Source organism: Lepidochelys olivacea, assembly GCF_965140295.1.
Source record: "Lepidochelys olivacea isolate rLepOli2 genome assembly, chromosome: 3".
NCBI classification, from domain to species: domain Eukaryota; kingdom Metazoa; phylum Chordata; order Testudines; family Cheloniidae; genus Lepidochelys; species Lepidochelys olivacea.
Genome location: NC_140413.1, coordinates 16,401,582 through 16,419,518, shown reverse-complemented (window position 1 = coordinate 16,419,518; position 17,937 = coordinate 16,401,582). Strand labels below are relative to the sequence as shown.

Below are 17,937 nucleotides of genomic sequence, written 5' to 3'. Positions count from 1 at the left end.
ATGGAAAGAAAAGACGCTTTATTTCCAGCAAGAAATAGTGCCATGGTCACAATGCTTTGTCACTGTTAATGGGACACCAAGTTAAAAATAATTATTTAAAAACAAAATACTTAGGTTTATCAAATAAAATAACCTCAAGAAACACAGTAGACACTTATTTACAAATTATATTGACCCATTTTTACAAAGTAAGGTCCCGATCCTGCAACTGAATCAATGTGGGCAGTCCCCCATGTTCCCCTCCTGGTGCCCAGTAGAGGAGATCTGGTTGAAAGATCAGGATTCAGACTCAAGATCCAAACTTCTTCCCCAGGTTACAAACACCACCACAGATATTCAAAATGTTCATTAATCATATCATCACTTTTTCATTATTTATGCTATTTGTTCACTTCATCTTTTAAATAGCACAGACAATGGCACTAAGCTAGTCAGTTTCACACTCAGGTCACCTGTGCTTGAACAAACTATCACACCTGGGTTGCAGAGAGACTGATTTTAAATTTTAGAGACTTTTTCCACCTTGAATTCCAGCAGAAAGCCTCACATGTCTACCCATTTTATGGCTCTATAAAAGCTTGCTTCAAAACCTGAAGTTTAGTCAAAATTTCAAATGAGCGTTCATTAAAGTAACAGGTTTCAACGTAACAGCCGTGTTAGTCTGTATTCGCAAAAAGAAAAGGAGTACTTGTGGCACCTTAGGTGCCACAAGTACTCCTTTTCTTTTTTCATTAAAGTAACCTTAGCCTAAAGTCTTTGTGGTTCACGTAATGAGTTCATTTTATTCAATAAATGTTTAATACCCTACATGACCCCATATGTATTATAGTGCTTTATCTCTAGCATACTTCAGTTAACCACAAAATGAAGTCTTTTGGTCTCCTCTGAACAAATCTGGAAGTATTTTCACATCAAGAAAGGTCAGAGACTCGAAGTACTGGAAAGTGAAGTCATTCAGACAATTCAAAAACCATACTGACCAAAAAGCTTCAAAACCCTTTTGACGTCTGTTTATTTTTCTGTCTTCAAACTTCCTGAAAACATAGCACCTCATAAACAGTGCATTTATTTAGAGAAAGTCAATTCTGTGCAACTAGAGTGACCATCTGCAATCTAAACCAAAAATCTTTGTTCATACTGAGGTAGGGAAAATAGACATTCTAGCTACTCAAGAAATATTATGGGAGGAAAATTAGAACCAATGTCAAGACTTTTATTTAACATGGCAAGTGATAGTTTTCTGGAAAGCAGAATGGTTTAGGGGGAAATTTATATAATAGCATCAGAACAATTACATCACAAACAAAAACCTGTCAGAAGCTTGAGTTTTGTTTTGTTTTTAGAAGTGGGGAAGAATAGAGTAGAAGGAAAAGCATACGTTTAGGTCTCATTTTCAGAAGGAAAAAGTACATATTTACCATGGGTTAGCTAACATGCTAACACATGGTAAAATGCTAGTGTGGATAAGGCAGTTTTAGTGTTTACCTCCACCTGTTAACACACATGAACACACCACATGCCATTTTCCTACTGTGGACCCTCCCAGAATATTCAACTCCTCACCAAAAACTCCCCCCTAAATTTCATCTGCTAGAATATCTACATGAGTAACCTTTATAGTGAGGTACTAACTTATGTGAGGAGACAATTTTAATTCTTTGTAACTACTATTTAAGGGTTTGTCTGTTTCCCTGTTGATGTTTACAAGTAGGGCTGGTCCAAGTTTTCATTCAAAATTTTTTGACAAAAAAAGGAGCCTTTTTTCAAAACCAGTGTTTTGGTTTTCACTAGCAAAAATGGAAAGAGGGAAAAACTGAAACACACATTTGTTTGTGTTTTAGGTTTTTGGTTTTTTTTGGTCAAAATGTCAAAAAAACTATTTTTAAAAGAAAACTCATAAAAGTTCCCATTTGACGAACAGCTCTGTTTAAAAGGGAGAAACTGATTACACACAAAGCACTATCAAATTCAGAGACTGAAAAAATTGAGAAAAATAACCTTAGGTGTTACTTGTATCTACAGCAGATAAAGTTTCCAGATAAATGTGTGATTATCAAATTGATAAGTGTCGCTTTAACAGCTTGACAAAGTGGAGTTGTTTGTTGAAGTGTTTTTCTAAGTATTCATTCCTGGAATTATTTCAACTGTTACCACCACATAGGGTGTAAATCTTTAGATAGTGCTTTCACATTGAACTATACTACCAAATAATTAAAGTGTGCATAATTGCTTCACGGATTTGCCTTTGTGTAATCTCATATCTTACACAGATCACAAAAGTGCTTACAGATCTCTCTCGATGTCTCTTACTCCTTTAGAGCAACATTAAGCATTACTTAAGCATACAAAATATCTGACAGTTATGTCCCATCAGATACTTCCTATCTTAGGGTATGTCTACACTACAGAATAAGGTCAAATTTATAGAAGTCGGTTTTTTAGAAATCGGTTTTATATATTCGAGTGTGTGTCCCCCCACAGAAAATGTTCTAAGTGCATTAACTCAGCGGAGTATTTCCACAGTACCGAGGCTAGAGTCGACTTCCGGAACATTGCACTGTGGATAGGTATCCCACAGTTCCCGCAGTCTCCGCTGCCCATTGGAATTCTGGGTTGAGATCCCAATGCCTGATGTGGCTAAAACATTGTCTCGGGTGGTTCTGGGTACATATCGTCAGGCCCCCCTTCCCTCCCTCCCTCCGTGAAAGCAAGGGCAGACAATCGTTTCACGCCTTTTTTCCTGAGTTACCTGTGCAGACACCATACCACGGCAAGCATGGAGCCCGCTCAGGTAACCGTCACCCTATGTCTCCTGGGTGCTGGCAGATGCAGTACTGCATTGCTACACAGCTGCAGCAACCCCTTGCCTTGTGGCAGCAGACGGTACAATATGACTGGTAGCCGTCATCGTCATGTCCGAGGTGCTCCTGGCCACATCGGCTGGGAGCGCCTGGGCAGACATGGGCGCAGGGACTAAATTTGGAGTGACTTGACCAGGTCTCTTTAGTCCTGCAGTCAGTCCTACTAAACCGTCTTATGGTGAGCAGGCAGGCGATACGGATTGCTAGCAGTCGTACTGTACCATCTTCTGCCGAGCAGCCATGAGATGTGGATGGCATCCAGTCCTTCTGCACCATCTGCTGCCAGCCAAAGATGTAAAAGATAGATGGAGTGGATCAAAACAAGAAATAGATCATATTTGTTTTGTATTCATTTGCTTCCCCTCCTCCCCCGTCTAGGGGACTCATTCCTCTAGGTCACACTGCAGTCATTCACCGAGAAGGTGCAGCGAGGTAAATCTAGCCATGTATCAATCAGAGGACAAGCTAACCTCCTTGTTCCAATAAGAATAACAACTTAGGTGCACCATTTCTTATTGAAACCCTCCGTGAAGTCCTGCCCGAAATACTCCTTGATGTAAAGACACCCCCTTTGTTGATTTTAGCTCCCTGAAGCCAACCCTGTAAGCCGTATCGTCAGTCGCCCCTCCCTGCGTCAGAGCAACGGCAGACAATTGTTCCGAGCCTTTTTTCTGTGCGGACGCCATACCAAGGCAAGCATGGAGGCCGCTCAGCTCACTTTGGCAATTAGGAGCACATTAAACACCACACGCATTATCCAGCAGTATATGCAGCACCAGAACCTGGCAAAGCGATACCGGGCGAGGAGGCGACGTCAGCACGGTCACGTGAGTGATCAGGACATGGACACAGATTTCTCTGAAAGCATGGGCCCTGCCAATGCATGCATCATGGTGCTAATGGGGCAGGTTCATGCTTTGGAACGCCGATTCTGGGCTCGGGAAACAAGCACTGGTGGGACCGCATAGTGTTGCGGGTCTGGGACGATTCCCAGTGGCTGCGAAACTTTCGCATGCGTAAGGGCACTTTCATGGAACTTTGTGACTTGCTTTCCCCTGCCCTGAAGCGCATGAATACCAAGATGAGAGCAGCCCTCACAGTTGAGAAGCGAGTGGCGATAGCCCTGTGGAAGCTTGCAACGCCAGACAGCTACCGGTCAGTTGGGAATCAATTTGGAGTGGGCAAATCTACTGTTGGGGCTGCTGTGATGCAAGTAGCCCACACAATCAAAGATCTGCTGATATCAAGGGTAGTGACCCTGGGAAATGTGCAGGTCATAGTGGATGGCTTTGCTGCAATGGGATTCCCTAACTGTGGTGGGGCCATAGACGGAACCCATATCCCTATCTTGGCACCGGAGCACCAACCTGCCGAGTACATAAACCGCAAGGGGTACTTTTCAATAGTGCTGAAAGCTCTGGTGGATCACAAGGGACGTTTCACCAACATCAACGTGGGATGGCCGGGAAAGGTACATGACGCTCGCATCTTCAGGAACTCTGGTCTGTTTCAAAAGCTGCAGGAAGGGACTTTATTCCCAGACCAGAAAATAACCGTTGGGGATGTTGAAATGCCTATATTTATCCTTGGGGACCCAGCCTACCCCTTAATGCCATGGCTCGTGAAGCCATACACAGGCAGCCTGGACAGTTGTCAGGAGCTGTTCAACTACAGGCTGAGCAAGTGCAGAATGGTGGTAGAATGTGCATTTGGACGTTTAAAGGCGCGCTGGCGCAGTTTACTGACTCGCTTAGACCTCAGCGAAACCAATATTCCCACTGTTATTACTGCTTGCTGTGTGCTCCACAATATCTGTGAGAGTAAGGGGGAGACGTTTATGGCAGGGTGGGAGGTTGAGGCAAATTGCCTGGCTGCTGGTTATGCGCAGCCAGACACCAGGGCGCTTAGAAGAGCACAGGAGGGCGTGGTACACATCAGAGAAGCTTTGAAAACCAGTTTCATGACTGGCCAGGCTACGGTGTGAAAGCTCTGTTTGTTTCTCCTTGATGAAACCCCCCACCCCTTGGTACACTCTACTTCCCTGTATGCTAACCACCCTCCCCTCCTCCCTTCAATCACCGCTTGCAGAGGCAATAAAGTCATTGCTGCTTCATATTCATGCATTCTTTATTCATTCATCACACAAATAGGGGGATGACTACCAAGGTAGCCCAGGAGGGGTGGTGGAGGAGGGAAGGAAAATGCCACACAGCACTTTAAAAGTTTACAACTTTAAAATTTATTGAATGCCAGCCTTCTTTTTGGGGCAATCCTCTGTGGCGGAGTGGCTGGTTGGCCGGAGGCCCCCCCACCGCTTTCTTGGGCGTCTGCGTGTAGAGGCTATGGAACTTGGGAAGGAGGGCGGTTGGTTACACAGGGGCTGTAGTGGCAGTCTGTGCTCCAGCTGCCCTTGCTGCAGCTCAACCATACACTGGAGCATACTGGTTTGGTCCTCCAGCAGCCTCAGCATTGAATCCTGCCTCCTCTCATCACGCTGCCGCCACATTTGAGCTTCAGCCCTCTCTTCAGCCCGCCACCTCTCCTCTCGGTCATTTTGTGCTTTCCTGCACTCCGACATTATTTGCCTCCACGCATTCATCTGTGCTCCGTCAGTGTGGGAGGACAGCATGAGCTCGGAGAACATTTCATCGCGAGTGCATTTTTTTTTTTTCTTTCTAAGCTTCACTAGCCTCTGGGAAGGAGAAGATCCTGTGATCATTGAAACACATGCAGCTGGTGGAGAAAAAAAAAAAGGGACAGCGGTATTTAAAAAGACACATTTTATAAAACGGTGGCTACACTCTTTCAGGGTAAACCTTGCTGTTAACATTACATACATAGCACATGTGCTTTCATTACAAGGTCGCATTTTGCCTCCCCCCACCGCGTGGCTACCCCCTCAACCTTCCCCCCTCCCTGTGGCTAACAGCGGGGAACATTTCTGTTTAGCCACAGGCAAACAGCCCAGCAGGAATGGGCTCCTCTGAGTGTCCCCTGAAGAAAAGCACTCTATTTCAACCAGGTGACCATGAATTATATCTCACTCTCCTGAGGATAACACAGAGAGATAAAGAACGGATGTTGTTTGAATGCCAGCAAACATACACTGCAATGCTTTGTTGTACAATGATTCCCGAGTACGTGTTACTGGCCTGGAGTGGTAAAGTGTCCTACCATGAAGGACGCAATAAGGCTGCCCTCCCCAGAAACCTTTTGCAAAGGCTTTGGGAGTACATCCAGGAGAACCGCAAATGCCAGGGCAAAGTAATCCTTTCACATGCTTGCTTTTAAACCATGTATAGTATTTTAAAAGGTACACTCACCGGAGGTCCCTTCTCTGCCTGCTTGGTCCAGGAGGCAGCCTTGGGTGGGTTCGGGGGGGACTGCCTCCAGGTCCAGGGTGAGAAACAGTTCCTGGCTGTCGAGAAAACCAGTTTCTCCGCTTGCTTGCTGTGAGCTATCTTCTTCGTCCCCAAAACCTGCTTCCGTGTTGCCTCCATCTCCATTGAAGGAGTCAAACAACACGGCTGGGGTAGTGGTGGCTGAACCCCCTAAAATGGCATGCAGCTCATCATAGAAGCGGCATGTTTGGGGCTCTGACCCGGAGCAGCCGTTCGCCTCTCTGGTTTTCTGGTAGGCTTGCCTCAGCGCCTTCAGTTTCACACGGCACTGCTTCGCGTCCCTGTTATGGCCTCTGTCCTTCATGCCCTGGGAGATTTTCACAAAGGTTTTGGCATTTCGAAAACTGGAATGGAGTTCTGATAGCACGGATTCCTCTCCCCAAACAGCGATCAGATCCCTCCCGTTCGGTCCATGCTGGAGCTCTTCTGTGATTCTGGGACTCCATCATGGTCACCTCTGCTGATGAGCTCTGCATGGTCACCTCTGCTGATGAGCTCTGGCCAGCGTGGCAAGCTGCAGGTGACCATGCAAACAGGAAATTGAAATTCAAAAGTTTGCAGGCCTTTTCCTGTCTACCTGGCCAGTGCATCTGAGTTGAGAGTGCTGTCCAGAGCGGTCACAATGGAGCACTCTGGGATAGCTCCCGGAGGCCAATACCGTCGAATTGTGTCCACAGTACCCCAAATTCGAGCCTGCAAGGCCGATTTAAGCGCTAATCCACTTGTCGGGGTGGAGTAAGGAAATCGATTTTAAGAGCCCTTTAAGTCAAAATAAAGGGCTTCATCGTGTGGACGGGTGCAGGTTTACATTGATTTAATGCTGCTAAATTCGACCTAAAGTCCTAGTGTAGACCAGGGCTTAAATACAGAGAGATTTAAAGAACATACCTTAGGTACACAATCCCATACTCCTGCTCTATTCCATTTTTCTGTTCCCTGCAGGACAGGCAGACATGAGTCTAACCCAGGGATGGGCAAACTTTTTGGCCCTAGGGCCACATCGGGTACAGAAATTGTATGTAGGGCCAGGAAGGGAAGGCTGAGGGAAGCTATGCCTCGCAAAACAGCAAGGCATGGCCTGGCCCCTACCCCCATTCAACCCCCCCTGCTCTCCACCCCAACTGCCCCCTGGGACTCCTGAATCCTATCCAAACACCCCTGCTCTCTGCCCCCTGACTATCCCCCCAGGACACCCATTCCCTATCCAATCCCCCCTGCTCACCACCCCCAGGACCCCCACCCCTATCCAATCTCCCCTGCTCCCCACCCCCTGGCCATCCCCCACGAGCCTCCCCCCACCCCGTATCCAACCATCCCTGCTCTCCCCACCCCACATTACCTGTGGGTTGGCAGAAAGGGGGCTCAGTGCTTTCCCTGTGTGTTTCCCCTGCTCATTTGGCGGCTCTCCCTGGCAGTCATGCAGGGCTCGCTCCCTGTCTGGGCTTGGCTGCTGGGGACAGGGGCCAGGCATGCTGGAGGTGGAGGGGGGCCCTGGCTTGCTCTGCCCCTGTCCCCGACAGCAGGGCCCAGGCCCTTTGACCGCCCCCCCACCCCGCAACCACCCCTGCTTCTCGTCCCCTCTCCCCCCCCCCCCCCGAACTCACCCTGACCGCACCACCCTGGAGCGCCAGGTCTGGCAGCGCTATAACTGTGCTGCCCGGCCGGAGCTGCAGCCAAGCTGAAGAGGATAGGCCAGGGGCTAGCCTCCGCCCCGCTCACCACACTGCCGGGGAGTTGGGCTGGCTCCTCCAGAAGCCTGTCCTGACCCCGCTCTCTGGCAGGAGCTCAGGGGCCAGAGGGAAGGGTCCTGCTGGCCAGATGCAGCCTGTGATTCATAGTTTGCCCCCTCTGGTCTAACGCCAACTTACAGGGCCTTACTGTGGAGTAAGATTTTTTTTTAAAAAAAAGCACAAATGACAATATAGCCACTCCCTCCTCTGAGCTTAATGGGTTCAGTTCCTCCGCCTCACGGTACTGCCAAGTCAGATCCCCAACCACCTACCTTCTAACCTTCATCTACCCTCCTTTGGCCCAAACCTAAATAGTCTTTCATTCATCCATCCCTCCCTCACAATGACTTAGCTCCCCAACAGTATCATATTAGAGTTTCCATTGAGACCCCATATCCCATTCTCCAAAGAGACCCTTTGCAATATACCTATCCATTCTAGAGTCTTGTCTACAACAGAAAAATGTTGCTCACCATTTCCAACCAGGTACAGTAAAACCTGCCTTAGTGACCACCTCTGAAAAGACACCATCTGCCATAAGCAACTACTTGCAGAGGCCACAGAATGTTTTTCCCCAATAATTTAACTAAGAAGAAACTCTGAAAAGTGACCACCTGTCATTTGTGACCATATTTTCTTACTCCCATCCAAAAAACAAACCTGTAGGAGAAACCAATCTTTCTTACTTCTGCTTTGCTGCTGGCAGCAGCGTTGCCTTCAAAGCTGGGCACCCAGCCAGCAGCTGCAGCTCTCTGCTCTGCCTTCAGAACTGGACAGCTGGAGAGAGGCAGCTGCTGGAAGGGCACCCAGCTCTGAAGGCAGCCAAGCTTTGAAGAGAGATGACCTCTCACAAGTGACCACTTTTGCTAACTCCTGTAAGTGGTCTTTCTTGGCAGGTTTCACTGTATAGCACTCCAACATTAGTATAATTGGGAGCCATAGCGTAGATGGGCCACTACTTTTTCATTTGTTCCGGGGGTTTAGTGCAAGCAAAACGAAACTAAAACTCAGTGTATAGTTAGCAAAGAATACTCAATAAAAAAAATTTCCTCAAAGAACTGGCTGCATTCAGTTGATTAATAGATAAGCAAGTAGTAACTTTTCAGTAATGCTTTGATTGAATTCTCACTAATAATTTTAGAAAAATCAAAGCTGAGTATAAGTAAAGTAAAATGATCTAGCTTGGTCCATTTCACAGAGAACATCTGATAAGATTTTACTCAGAATCTGATGTATGAAGCTTGACCTTGGGGAAAAAAGATTGTTAGTAACAAAATTTAGGAATTCACAGAGCATGCCTAATATTTTTGTGTGTGCTATAAAAGTGACAAAGGCCAAGGGGAGTTACCTTATTCTCTATGGTTGTTTGATCTGATGAACCTGCACACAAAGTACATCTGTAATAAATCATTCTTAATTGCAATCCATCGGTATAGAAACATGCCCTTTTTTCAAGTTGATGCATGTATTGTCCAAGGTTACAGGAAAACAACTATTACCATTAATGCATTATATGTAACAATAATGTATCCAGAGTAATAATCAGTATTGTTTCAAACAAAAGCATTAAAGAAGGTTCCAAAATAAAGAACGGATGTTCTAAAGAAATATTACAGAAATTAGGAAGTACTAAGTCTTCTGAGTCATTTAATCAAATTAGAACCAGTTTATATAAAAATCAAACAATGAAGTAACAAGAAGGCCAGGAGTATATAACAAGTACCAAAAACATTGCTCGTTAGATATTTTTACACTTATATATCATAGTACCTTTCAACCATAGTGCTTTATGGTGGGTAAACATTACATATATGCTATATGAAAATATTTAATGGGAAATTTTCAGAGTACTCCCTGGCGTCGTCCTAACTGTGCTCCCATTGAAGTCAATAGTAAAACTTTAATTGACTTCAATGGTGGACAGTTAAGCCAACATGTCAAGTATTTTTGAAAATCTGGGTGGGGGAAGGGGTGTACATAAAATCTCTCTCACACACACACACACACACTTTATCTTCTCCTTCTCCTTTTATATGTCACTTGTATTCTTTGGCTGAAAGTTCTTTAAAGGAAAGACCATGTCTTCATATACCTTTGTATAGCCCCTCACACATGACTGGGACTTCTAACTACTACTACCATACAATCATTTATTTACATAGCTGTTCCTGGCAATCTAACTATATTTACATATAAACACATGCATGTGAAAGACTGTTGTGTTGTAACAGCTGCTGTGTTCCACCCCAAAGGTAGCTACTGTACTTAAATATACAAATTAAGACACAAGCTACTTTTGGGGTGAAATATGACAGTTGACTGCAGTGATTCCGAAAAAGAAAACTGTACCCAAATACGTGAAGAAAATGTAAGTAGACAATGCTATAAATCAATCAATGAATTTAGCCAGAAAACCAGAACTAAAACTTCTAAAGGCTTTATGTTGTTTTTCCTATCCAGTAGTGATATTTCTATGATTTACACTTACTGTATATAAACCTTCATATATGAAATGGAAATTATACTATTTATAAATTCAGAAAGTTTTGGTAGCATTTTAAAATTATAAATCATAGCAATAATAAATCATAGCAATGGCCCATTTATACTACTGACTCAGTCTCCAACAATGCTCATGATTTCAGCATCACCTCAGAAGCAGGTAAGAATAAGTAATAAGTGACACAAATGACAAAGCAGAGAAGTATGCACAAGAGTGACTACATCAGCCTTGAAACTAGAAAAACAGGACTTAATTTAGGAAGCAGCTTTTAAAACAGGCTGAATAGTGAATAACTTTAGAGATATAAAAAACAGTTGCAGTATGAAATTACAAAATAAATTAGTGGAATATAATTTGTTTCCATAGGCATAAGGAATACAAAACAAATGTGAGTGTGAACATAACAAAAATGTCTAATTTCAATGCAAAATGTGTAGCTTAAATGTATGGGTGTTTCCTTCCTTTAAGGTCCACTGTCTTTTGTGGAAAACAATCTGTCCAAAATCCAGTATATGCTTTCACTTAAGAACACAAACACTTCTGGTCAAAAATTTAAGCATTTACATATAGCACCATAAATGCACAACCTGCTTTATAAAACACAAAGCAAGAGTCTCTTCCCCAAAGGATGTACCGTTTAGCAACTTAAAACAGAGCAAGTAATGGAACGTGTGGAAAGATAACTAACTGGTGAGCAGAAAGACAAAAAAAGGATTCATAGAAAGAGGCGTTTAAGAGAAGGATTTGCCTACACATTCTGTCACCACACTCAGAATAACCACTTTTATAATAACAACAAGGAGTCTGGTTCCACCGGACTTCTTGTTGCTTTTGTGGATACAGACTAACACGGCTACCCCCTGATACTTGACACTTTTATAGTGTTCCCTTCACAGAGCTGTTATCTTTACCATTTGCTCTACTTAAACCAACCACAAATATATACTTCCCAATGTTATCAAGTTTAGAAAACTGGCCACCACCCATTCTTACAAATACAAATCTGAACCAGGGTATTATGAAACAACCATACACAGTAAACACTTTCAGCTGTTCACATTTGCACAATAAGTTACCATCACACAAGAAAAATCAGTGAACATAGGGTTAAAACTAAAGTGAACAAATGATTCTTAAAATTAATCTGAACTGCATTTAGCCTTTACAAAGCTTAGCCTACTTCCTCCAGTTACTGCTTTATCTGTCATATTTGTTATGTAGTAATAAATCAGCCATCTCTTTCTGTCACATGAATGGCCAAGTTCTCTTCCAAGTACAGCCACCAACTTTTTCTACCCAACACCAACTAGCACCCCTCCTCATGAAAATTACACATTTGCAGCTTTAGTTGTTCTTCCTGAATTATTGTACCATTTAACACAGAGTATGGGATTTCTCTAGTACATCAGAGTCCTCAGCTTCTTCATAGCACCAGTCTGGAGCTATTCTTGCTTCTTTACCATTATTGGATCTTTAGCTCTTAAAAAATGAGGTAACTTCTGGTGCTCTCCCTAGAAGCAGCAAAATTCAGCATGTCTACAAAGCAAACTTTCCCTTCAAAAAGAAAAGGAGTACTTGTGGCACCTTAGAGACTAACCAATTTAAGCTCTTTTATGCAAAAAGAGATTCTTTTTAAGTCAGAATATGCAAAAACATGATTGAGAGGAGGTTGAAAACAATAACTGAATATATCAAATCAAGTATAACATTAAGCAAGTGAATGGCTAAGACTGAAGGCATACCAATTCCCTGTAACTTCCTTCCAAGCCGATTAATATTTAACATTTATTGTCAAATATGAGCAGACTGCAGAAGAGATAAAACAATCATCATCCCCAGCTTGTTCTTCAAGACAGCAACCCAGCAGTAAAGTACAACTGCAGGGCTACAAGTCTAATCATCGGTCAGGTGCTCTTTTCCTAAGGTATCTTCTAAAGGAGAGTAATCACCAGTGGGAAAAGATCTCAGAAGCACCAAAACATCTCTTGTGTTACTATCTCTTCTATATTTACACTCTCCCGCTACCGAATTACTTGGTCAAGGTATAGTCAAGGTCCAGACTCCAGAGGAAATAAAAAATAGTAATGATGATGATAGTAGTAAGCAAATAAAAATATTTCACAGTCCAAAAGCATCCACATTTGGCCCGCGGTCCACCTATTGACTGCACCTGGCTTAGAGCGCCTTCATTTAAAGCACTAGGGATCTGCCGATGCAACATTAAGTGTAGACATGCCATAGGTCCACTGCCTCTACCCCCGCTGGGAGGAGAAAGAACACGTATCCAGTCCCAGCTAGGAGTAGCCATGGATGGGGGGGAGGGGGACAGGGAATGGTCCCCCAAAGCTCCCTGGGTAGACCAGGAGAGAGAGAGTGGGGGAAGGGGGCAGTTGGCCAGACCCCCCGGGGGGGGGGGGGAGTAGGCGGCCACCGGCCCCCTGCCGAGGGCATGGGGGGGAGGTGTGGGGTGACCGGCTAGCCCCCTGCCTAGGGTGCCCCAGCAGGTGGGAGTTTGGGTTGGGGGCGAAGGGAGGCGGCCGGCTTCCCCCAGGGCACTCTCCTGCCTCAGCCCGTGCCCGGCTCCGGGTCCCGGGCAGCCCCTGCGCGGCGGCGCCCCCCCGTCCCGCCTTACCCATGCTGTGCGTGCCCGCCCGGGCCGGGGGAACCGCTCCCTCTCCTGCCGCCGCCGCCAGCCGCTCCTGCTCCCGCTGCCGCGCTCAGGCCGGGCACGGCGGCTCCATCCGGCCGGCCGCGGGGGCGGAGCAGCTGCTACAAGCCGGCGAGGCCCCGAGGCAGCCGCCGCCGCCGAGCCGCAGACTCCCCTGGGCGAGACCCGCTCCGGCAGCGGCCGCGGCAGCTCGAGCTCCCGGCTGGGGTGGGGTGGGGTGGAGGGGGCGCCACATCCCGCGAGAGCTCGGCGCCCGCCCGCCGCCCTGCTCCGCGCTGGGTTCTGCCCGCTGTTGCCAGGTGCCGTGACGTGAGTCCCGCCCCGGCCCGGGCCGAGAGCGGGGTCGGGAGCCGCCTCTCGCCGGAGTGTCTGCCCTTCCCCCACATGGCACTGCCTCCCCCCAGGATCTTCTCACTCCCGCCCGGGGGAGGGAAGAATACCCAACCCAACCCCCCCCCCCCACACACACACACACACAGGGGAGAGACGTTCCCCCCACGTACCCACACAGGGCACATACACCCACACGGGAGAAACCCCACCTCCCCCTTCACCCACACCCCCCCGGGAGATCCACACTCACACAGGAAGAAATTTCCTCCCCCCACACCCGGGAGATACATTCACACACAGGGAGAAATTCCCACACACACACAATCTTCACACTCAGGGGAGATACATACACACACTCACACAGGGAGAAATCACACACATACACTCAGGAAAGATACACACACACAGAGAGAGATGGATAAATTCTCCCTACACACAGGTAGAGCCATACACATACAAAAGAAATTCTTCTCCTCTCTCCCCTCCACCCCACACACTCACACAAGAAATTCTCCCCCCACATATTTCAGAGTAGCAGCCCTGTTAGTCTGTATTCACAAAAAGAAAAGGAGGACTTGTGGCACCTTAGAGACTAACCAATTTATTTGAGCATGAACTTTCGTGAGCTACAGCTCACTTCATTGGATGCATACCGTGGAAACTGCAGCAGACTTTATATACACACAGAGATAAGCTATTACCAGCAGGACAGTGGGGTGGGAGCAGGATTTGTTTCATATTCTCTGTGTGTATATAAAGTCTGCTGCAGTTTCCACTGCATGCATCCGATGAAGTGAGCTGTAGCTCACGAAAGCTTATGCTCAAATAAATTGGTTAGTCTCTAAGGTGCCACAAGTCCTCCTTTTCTTCTTCCCCCATATATACACACACACTGGAGATCCCCTGCATACGTACAACATGGGAGATACACACAGGTGATTTTCAAACCCTGACCCCCTGTGTGGCAGAAGAAGGGGGTGGGAGGCTTACTACTAGATTGCTGTTACATCTAACCCCGTGATATTTCTTTGGAAAAAATCATCCCTTTCATAGATTTTAAGGCTAGAAGAGAATTTTATGATAATCTCTTCTGACCTCCTGCATAACAGTAGACATAGAATTTTCACCAAGCAATTTCCTGCATCTACTCCAATTATTCTGAGGTAACATGATCTGGACCTAAAAACTTGATTAGAAGGGGATCTTCTGGGAGTCCAGATACGAAGTCTGGAAATGGACTGAAGTTGAACAAATACTCTCAGCTTCTGCAATAACAAACATTTGGCTCCAGTAACTCCATGCCTATCTGCCTTCTCCACATTCACTTTCAGCAATGCAAGGTTGTTCCCTTCCTTAAGAACTGATGCATGAGTTTCCGCACCTATTCTCTCTTTCAGTGGATTTTCTGCCTTTTTGTGTGTGACCAAATCCAAAGGCAAGTCTACACTACAAAATTAAGTTGACCAATGTTACGTTGACATACAGTCACTGCAGTAGTTAAAATCACTATTGTACATTCACACTGTGCTCTTTGTGTGGGTGGTGTGCGTCTCCTCACCAGGAGCGCTTGCACTGATTTAACTGTCAGTGTGGGGCATTGTGGGTTGGCTTCTGAAAGGCAGCAAGAGTCGATGTAAACAATGCAGTGTCTACACTGACACTGCATTGACCTAACTACATCGACCTAAGTGCTACGCCTCACAGGAAGGTGGAGTTATTAAGTTGGTGTAGTGGGTGAGTTACATCAGTGAGAGCTATATTTTAGTGTAGAAGCTTACAGATTTAAGGCGACATCGACCTAACTCTGTAGTAAGAAGAGGAGGACTTGTGGCACCTTAGAGACTAACAAATTTATTTGAGCATAAGCTTTCTTGAGCTACAGCTCACTTCATCGGATGCTGCAGCTCACGAAGGCTTATGCTCAAATAAATTTGTTAGTCTCTAAGGTGCCACAAGTCCTCCTTTTCTTTTTGCAGATACAGACTAAGGCCTGGTCTACACTAGGGGGGGATTGATCTAAGATACGCAACTTCAGCTACGAAAATAGCGTAGCTGAAATCGACGCATCTTAGATCACCTTAGAATCACTTACTTCATGTCCTCGCGGCGCGGGATCAATGGCTGCCGCTCCCCTGTTGACTCCGCTTCCGCCTCTCGCCCTGGTGGAGTTCCAGAGTCGACAGCAGAGCGATCGGGGATCAATTTATCGCGTCTACACTAGATGCGATAAGTCGATCCCTGGTAGAACGATCACGATCCGGTGGGTAGTGTAGATGTGGCCTAACACGGCTGCTACTCTGAAACCTGTAACTCTGTAGTGTAGACCAGGCCCAAGAATCCCAAAGCAAAACAATGGAGCAACCATAATCCTGTAACTGCCAATGGAAAAGTAGCATGTAGGCACTAGCTTACCTCACAATGAGCAGCAAAGCAAATCATTGGGGTATATCTCTGATGTAACTCCAATAAAGTAAATTTCACCAGGAATTAATTTGGTTTATATATTTAGATTTATAAAATGACAAGAGGCATACATCTGAACACTCTGTTTCAGTACTAAATAAACCAGGCCAGAAAGCATATAAAAAAAAAAACATCACATTCCCCACTTCCTCTATATATCACCCATCAATATTTGTTGCTTCAGCGATACTCCTGAAAAGATGGACCTTGCAATAGGTTTGAGTTACTTTGAACTAATTGAGGGGAATTATCCCTTGCATTGGGGATCTAGCCTGCACAGATCTTAAAGCAAGTCACTGCTGAAGCTGGGTGCCTAGAAATTCATGCTCTTCTAGAGAAAGAACTACTGGATTGTGATCTGATTGGCTTGAGGGTTGGGATCCATATCTGAACCCTTAAGCCCATTTCTAGAGAGAAGAGTTTGCTGACTAAGAAGGGGAATGCATTCCAATAACCCCCTGTCAGCAGTCACCTATCTTGTATGATGAAAGCAGTCTGGCTCAAGCACCTCCACTAATCTCAGCTGTAACCCCTTTTTTTGGTGATTTTATTGTTAATATTTTAAACAAGATGCATTTTTAAGGAAAATGAAAATAAAAACAGGGTGGGGCTGCCACCCTTTAGTTTTTGTGGGAAATCAAAAGACAGTGAAAGAGTTTTCAAATTTCTTGTTAATTTAAACAGGTTTAAAAAAAGATAGTGACTTAGAGGCCAGGAGGACAAGTAAATCCAATGTGGTTTTGATGCATTTTAGGGAATATGAGGCAGCAGGATCCTTTGAAATTAAACAGCACACGGACTTCCCTACTGCAGACGTCCTTTCACACATGATTCAAAATGAGCCATTTTAGCCAGGCTCAGGACAAAATTAGCCTGGTGAGAATGTCGAAAATTTCCAGAAGTCATTTTTTTCTGCTTTGGTTATAAGCAGATATTGAGTCATAAGTATAAAAGGTGAAGTCTGAAGCACGGGTGTAAGTAGACATCTGCCCTATCATAGAATATCAGGGTTGGAAGGGACCTCAGGAGGTCATCTAGTCCAACCCCCTGCTCAAAGCAGGACCAATCCCCAATTAAATCATCCCAGCCAGGGCTTTGTCAAGCCTGACCTTAAAAACTTCTAAGGAAGGAGATTCCACCACCTCCCTAGGTAACGCATTCCAGTGTTTCACCACCCTCCTACTGAAAAAGTTTTTCCTAATATCCAACATAAACCTCCCCCACTGCAACTTGAGACCATTACTCCTTGTCCTGTCCTCTTCTACCACTGAGAATAGTCTAGAACCATCCTCTCTGGAACCACCTCTCAGGTAGTTGAAAGCAGTTATCAAATCCCCCCTCATTCTTCTCTTCTGCAGACTAAACAATCCCAGTTCCCTCAGCCTCTCCTTATAAGTCATGTGTTCCAGACCCCTAATCATTTTTGTTGCCCTTCGCTGGACTCTCTCCAATTTTTCCACATCCTTCTTGTAGTGTGGGGCCCAAAACTGGACACAGTACTCCAGATGAGGCCTCACCAATGTCGAATAGAGGGGAATGATCACGTCCCTCGATCTGCTGGCTATGCCCCTACTTATACATCCCAAAATGCCATTGGCCTTCTTGGCAACAAGGGCACACTGTTGACTCATATCCAGCTTCTCGTCCACTGTCACCCCTAGGTCCTTTTCTGCGGAACTGCTGCCTAGCCATTCAGCACAACATTTTTTATCTCCTGGGGCAACATTTTGGGGTAGATTTTGTCCCCTATATGCTGGTGTAGTGGGTCTAGAACTGTGCCACAAGAGGCTGGAGGAGAATTCCCATGATTCAGGTACAGCGTTTGGCATTATAAATAGCCCTCTGTAGACCCCTTGCAAGCCAGCAAAAATTCAAAAAGGGATTGGATGTTTATATGGAAGACAACAGTGTCCAGAATTATAATAGTTAACGCTATGAAGAGTTTTGGAAGGAATATGCAGCAATCTCTAATTATTAG

The 17,937-nt window shown here is 45.5% G+C and overlaps 1 protein-coding gene across 1 annotated transcript in view; it reads right to left on the bottom strand.

The window, feature by feature from the left end:
- CD2AP (CD2 associated protein) overlaps nt 1–13,268 on the bottom strand; it is a 160,506-nt gene extending 147,238 nt beyond the window's left edge. Inside the window, exon 1 of the mRNA XM_084624761.1 lies at nt 13,128–13,268. Coding sequence (XP_084480887.1) covers nt 13,128–13,131 — 4 coding nt within the window. The 5' untranslated portion in view covers nt 13,132–13,268. The remainder of the gene's footprint in view (nt 1–13,127) is intronic.
- Between the last annotated feature and the right edge of the window lie 4,669 nt (nt 13,269–17,937).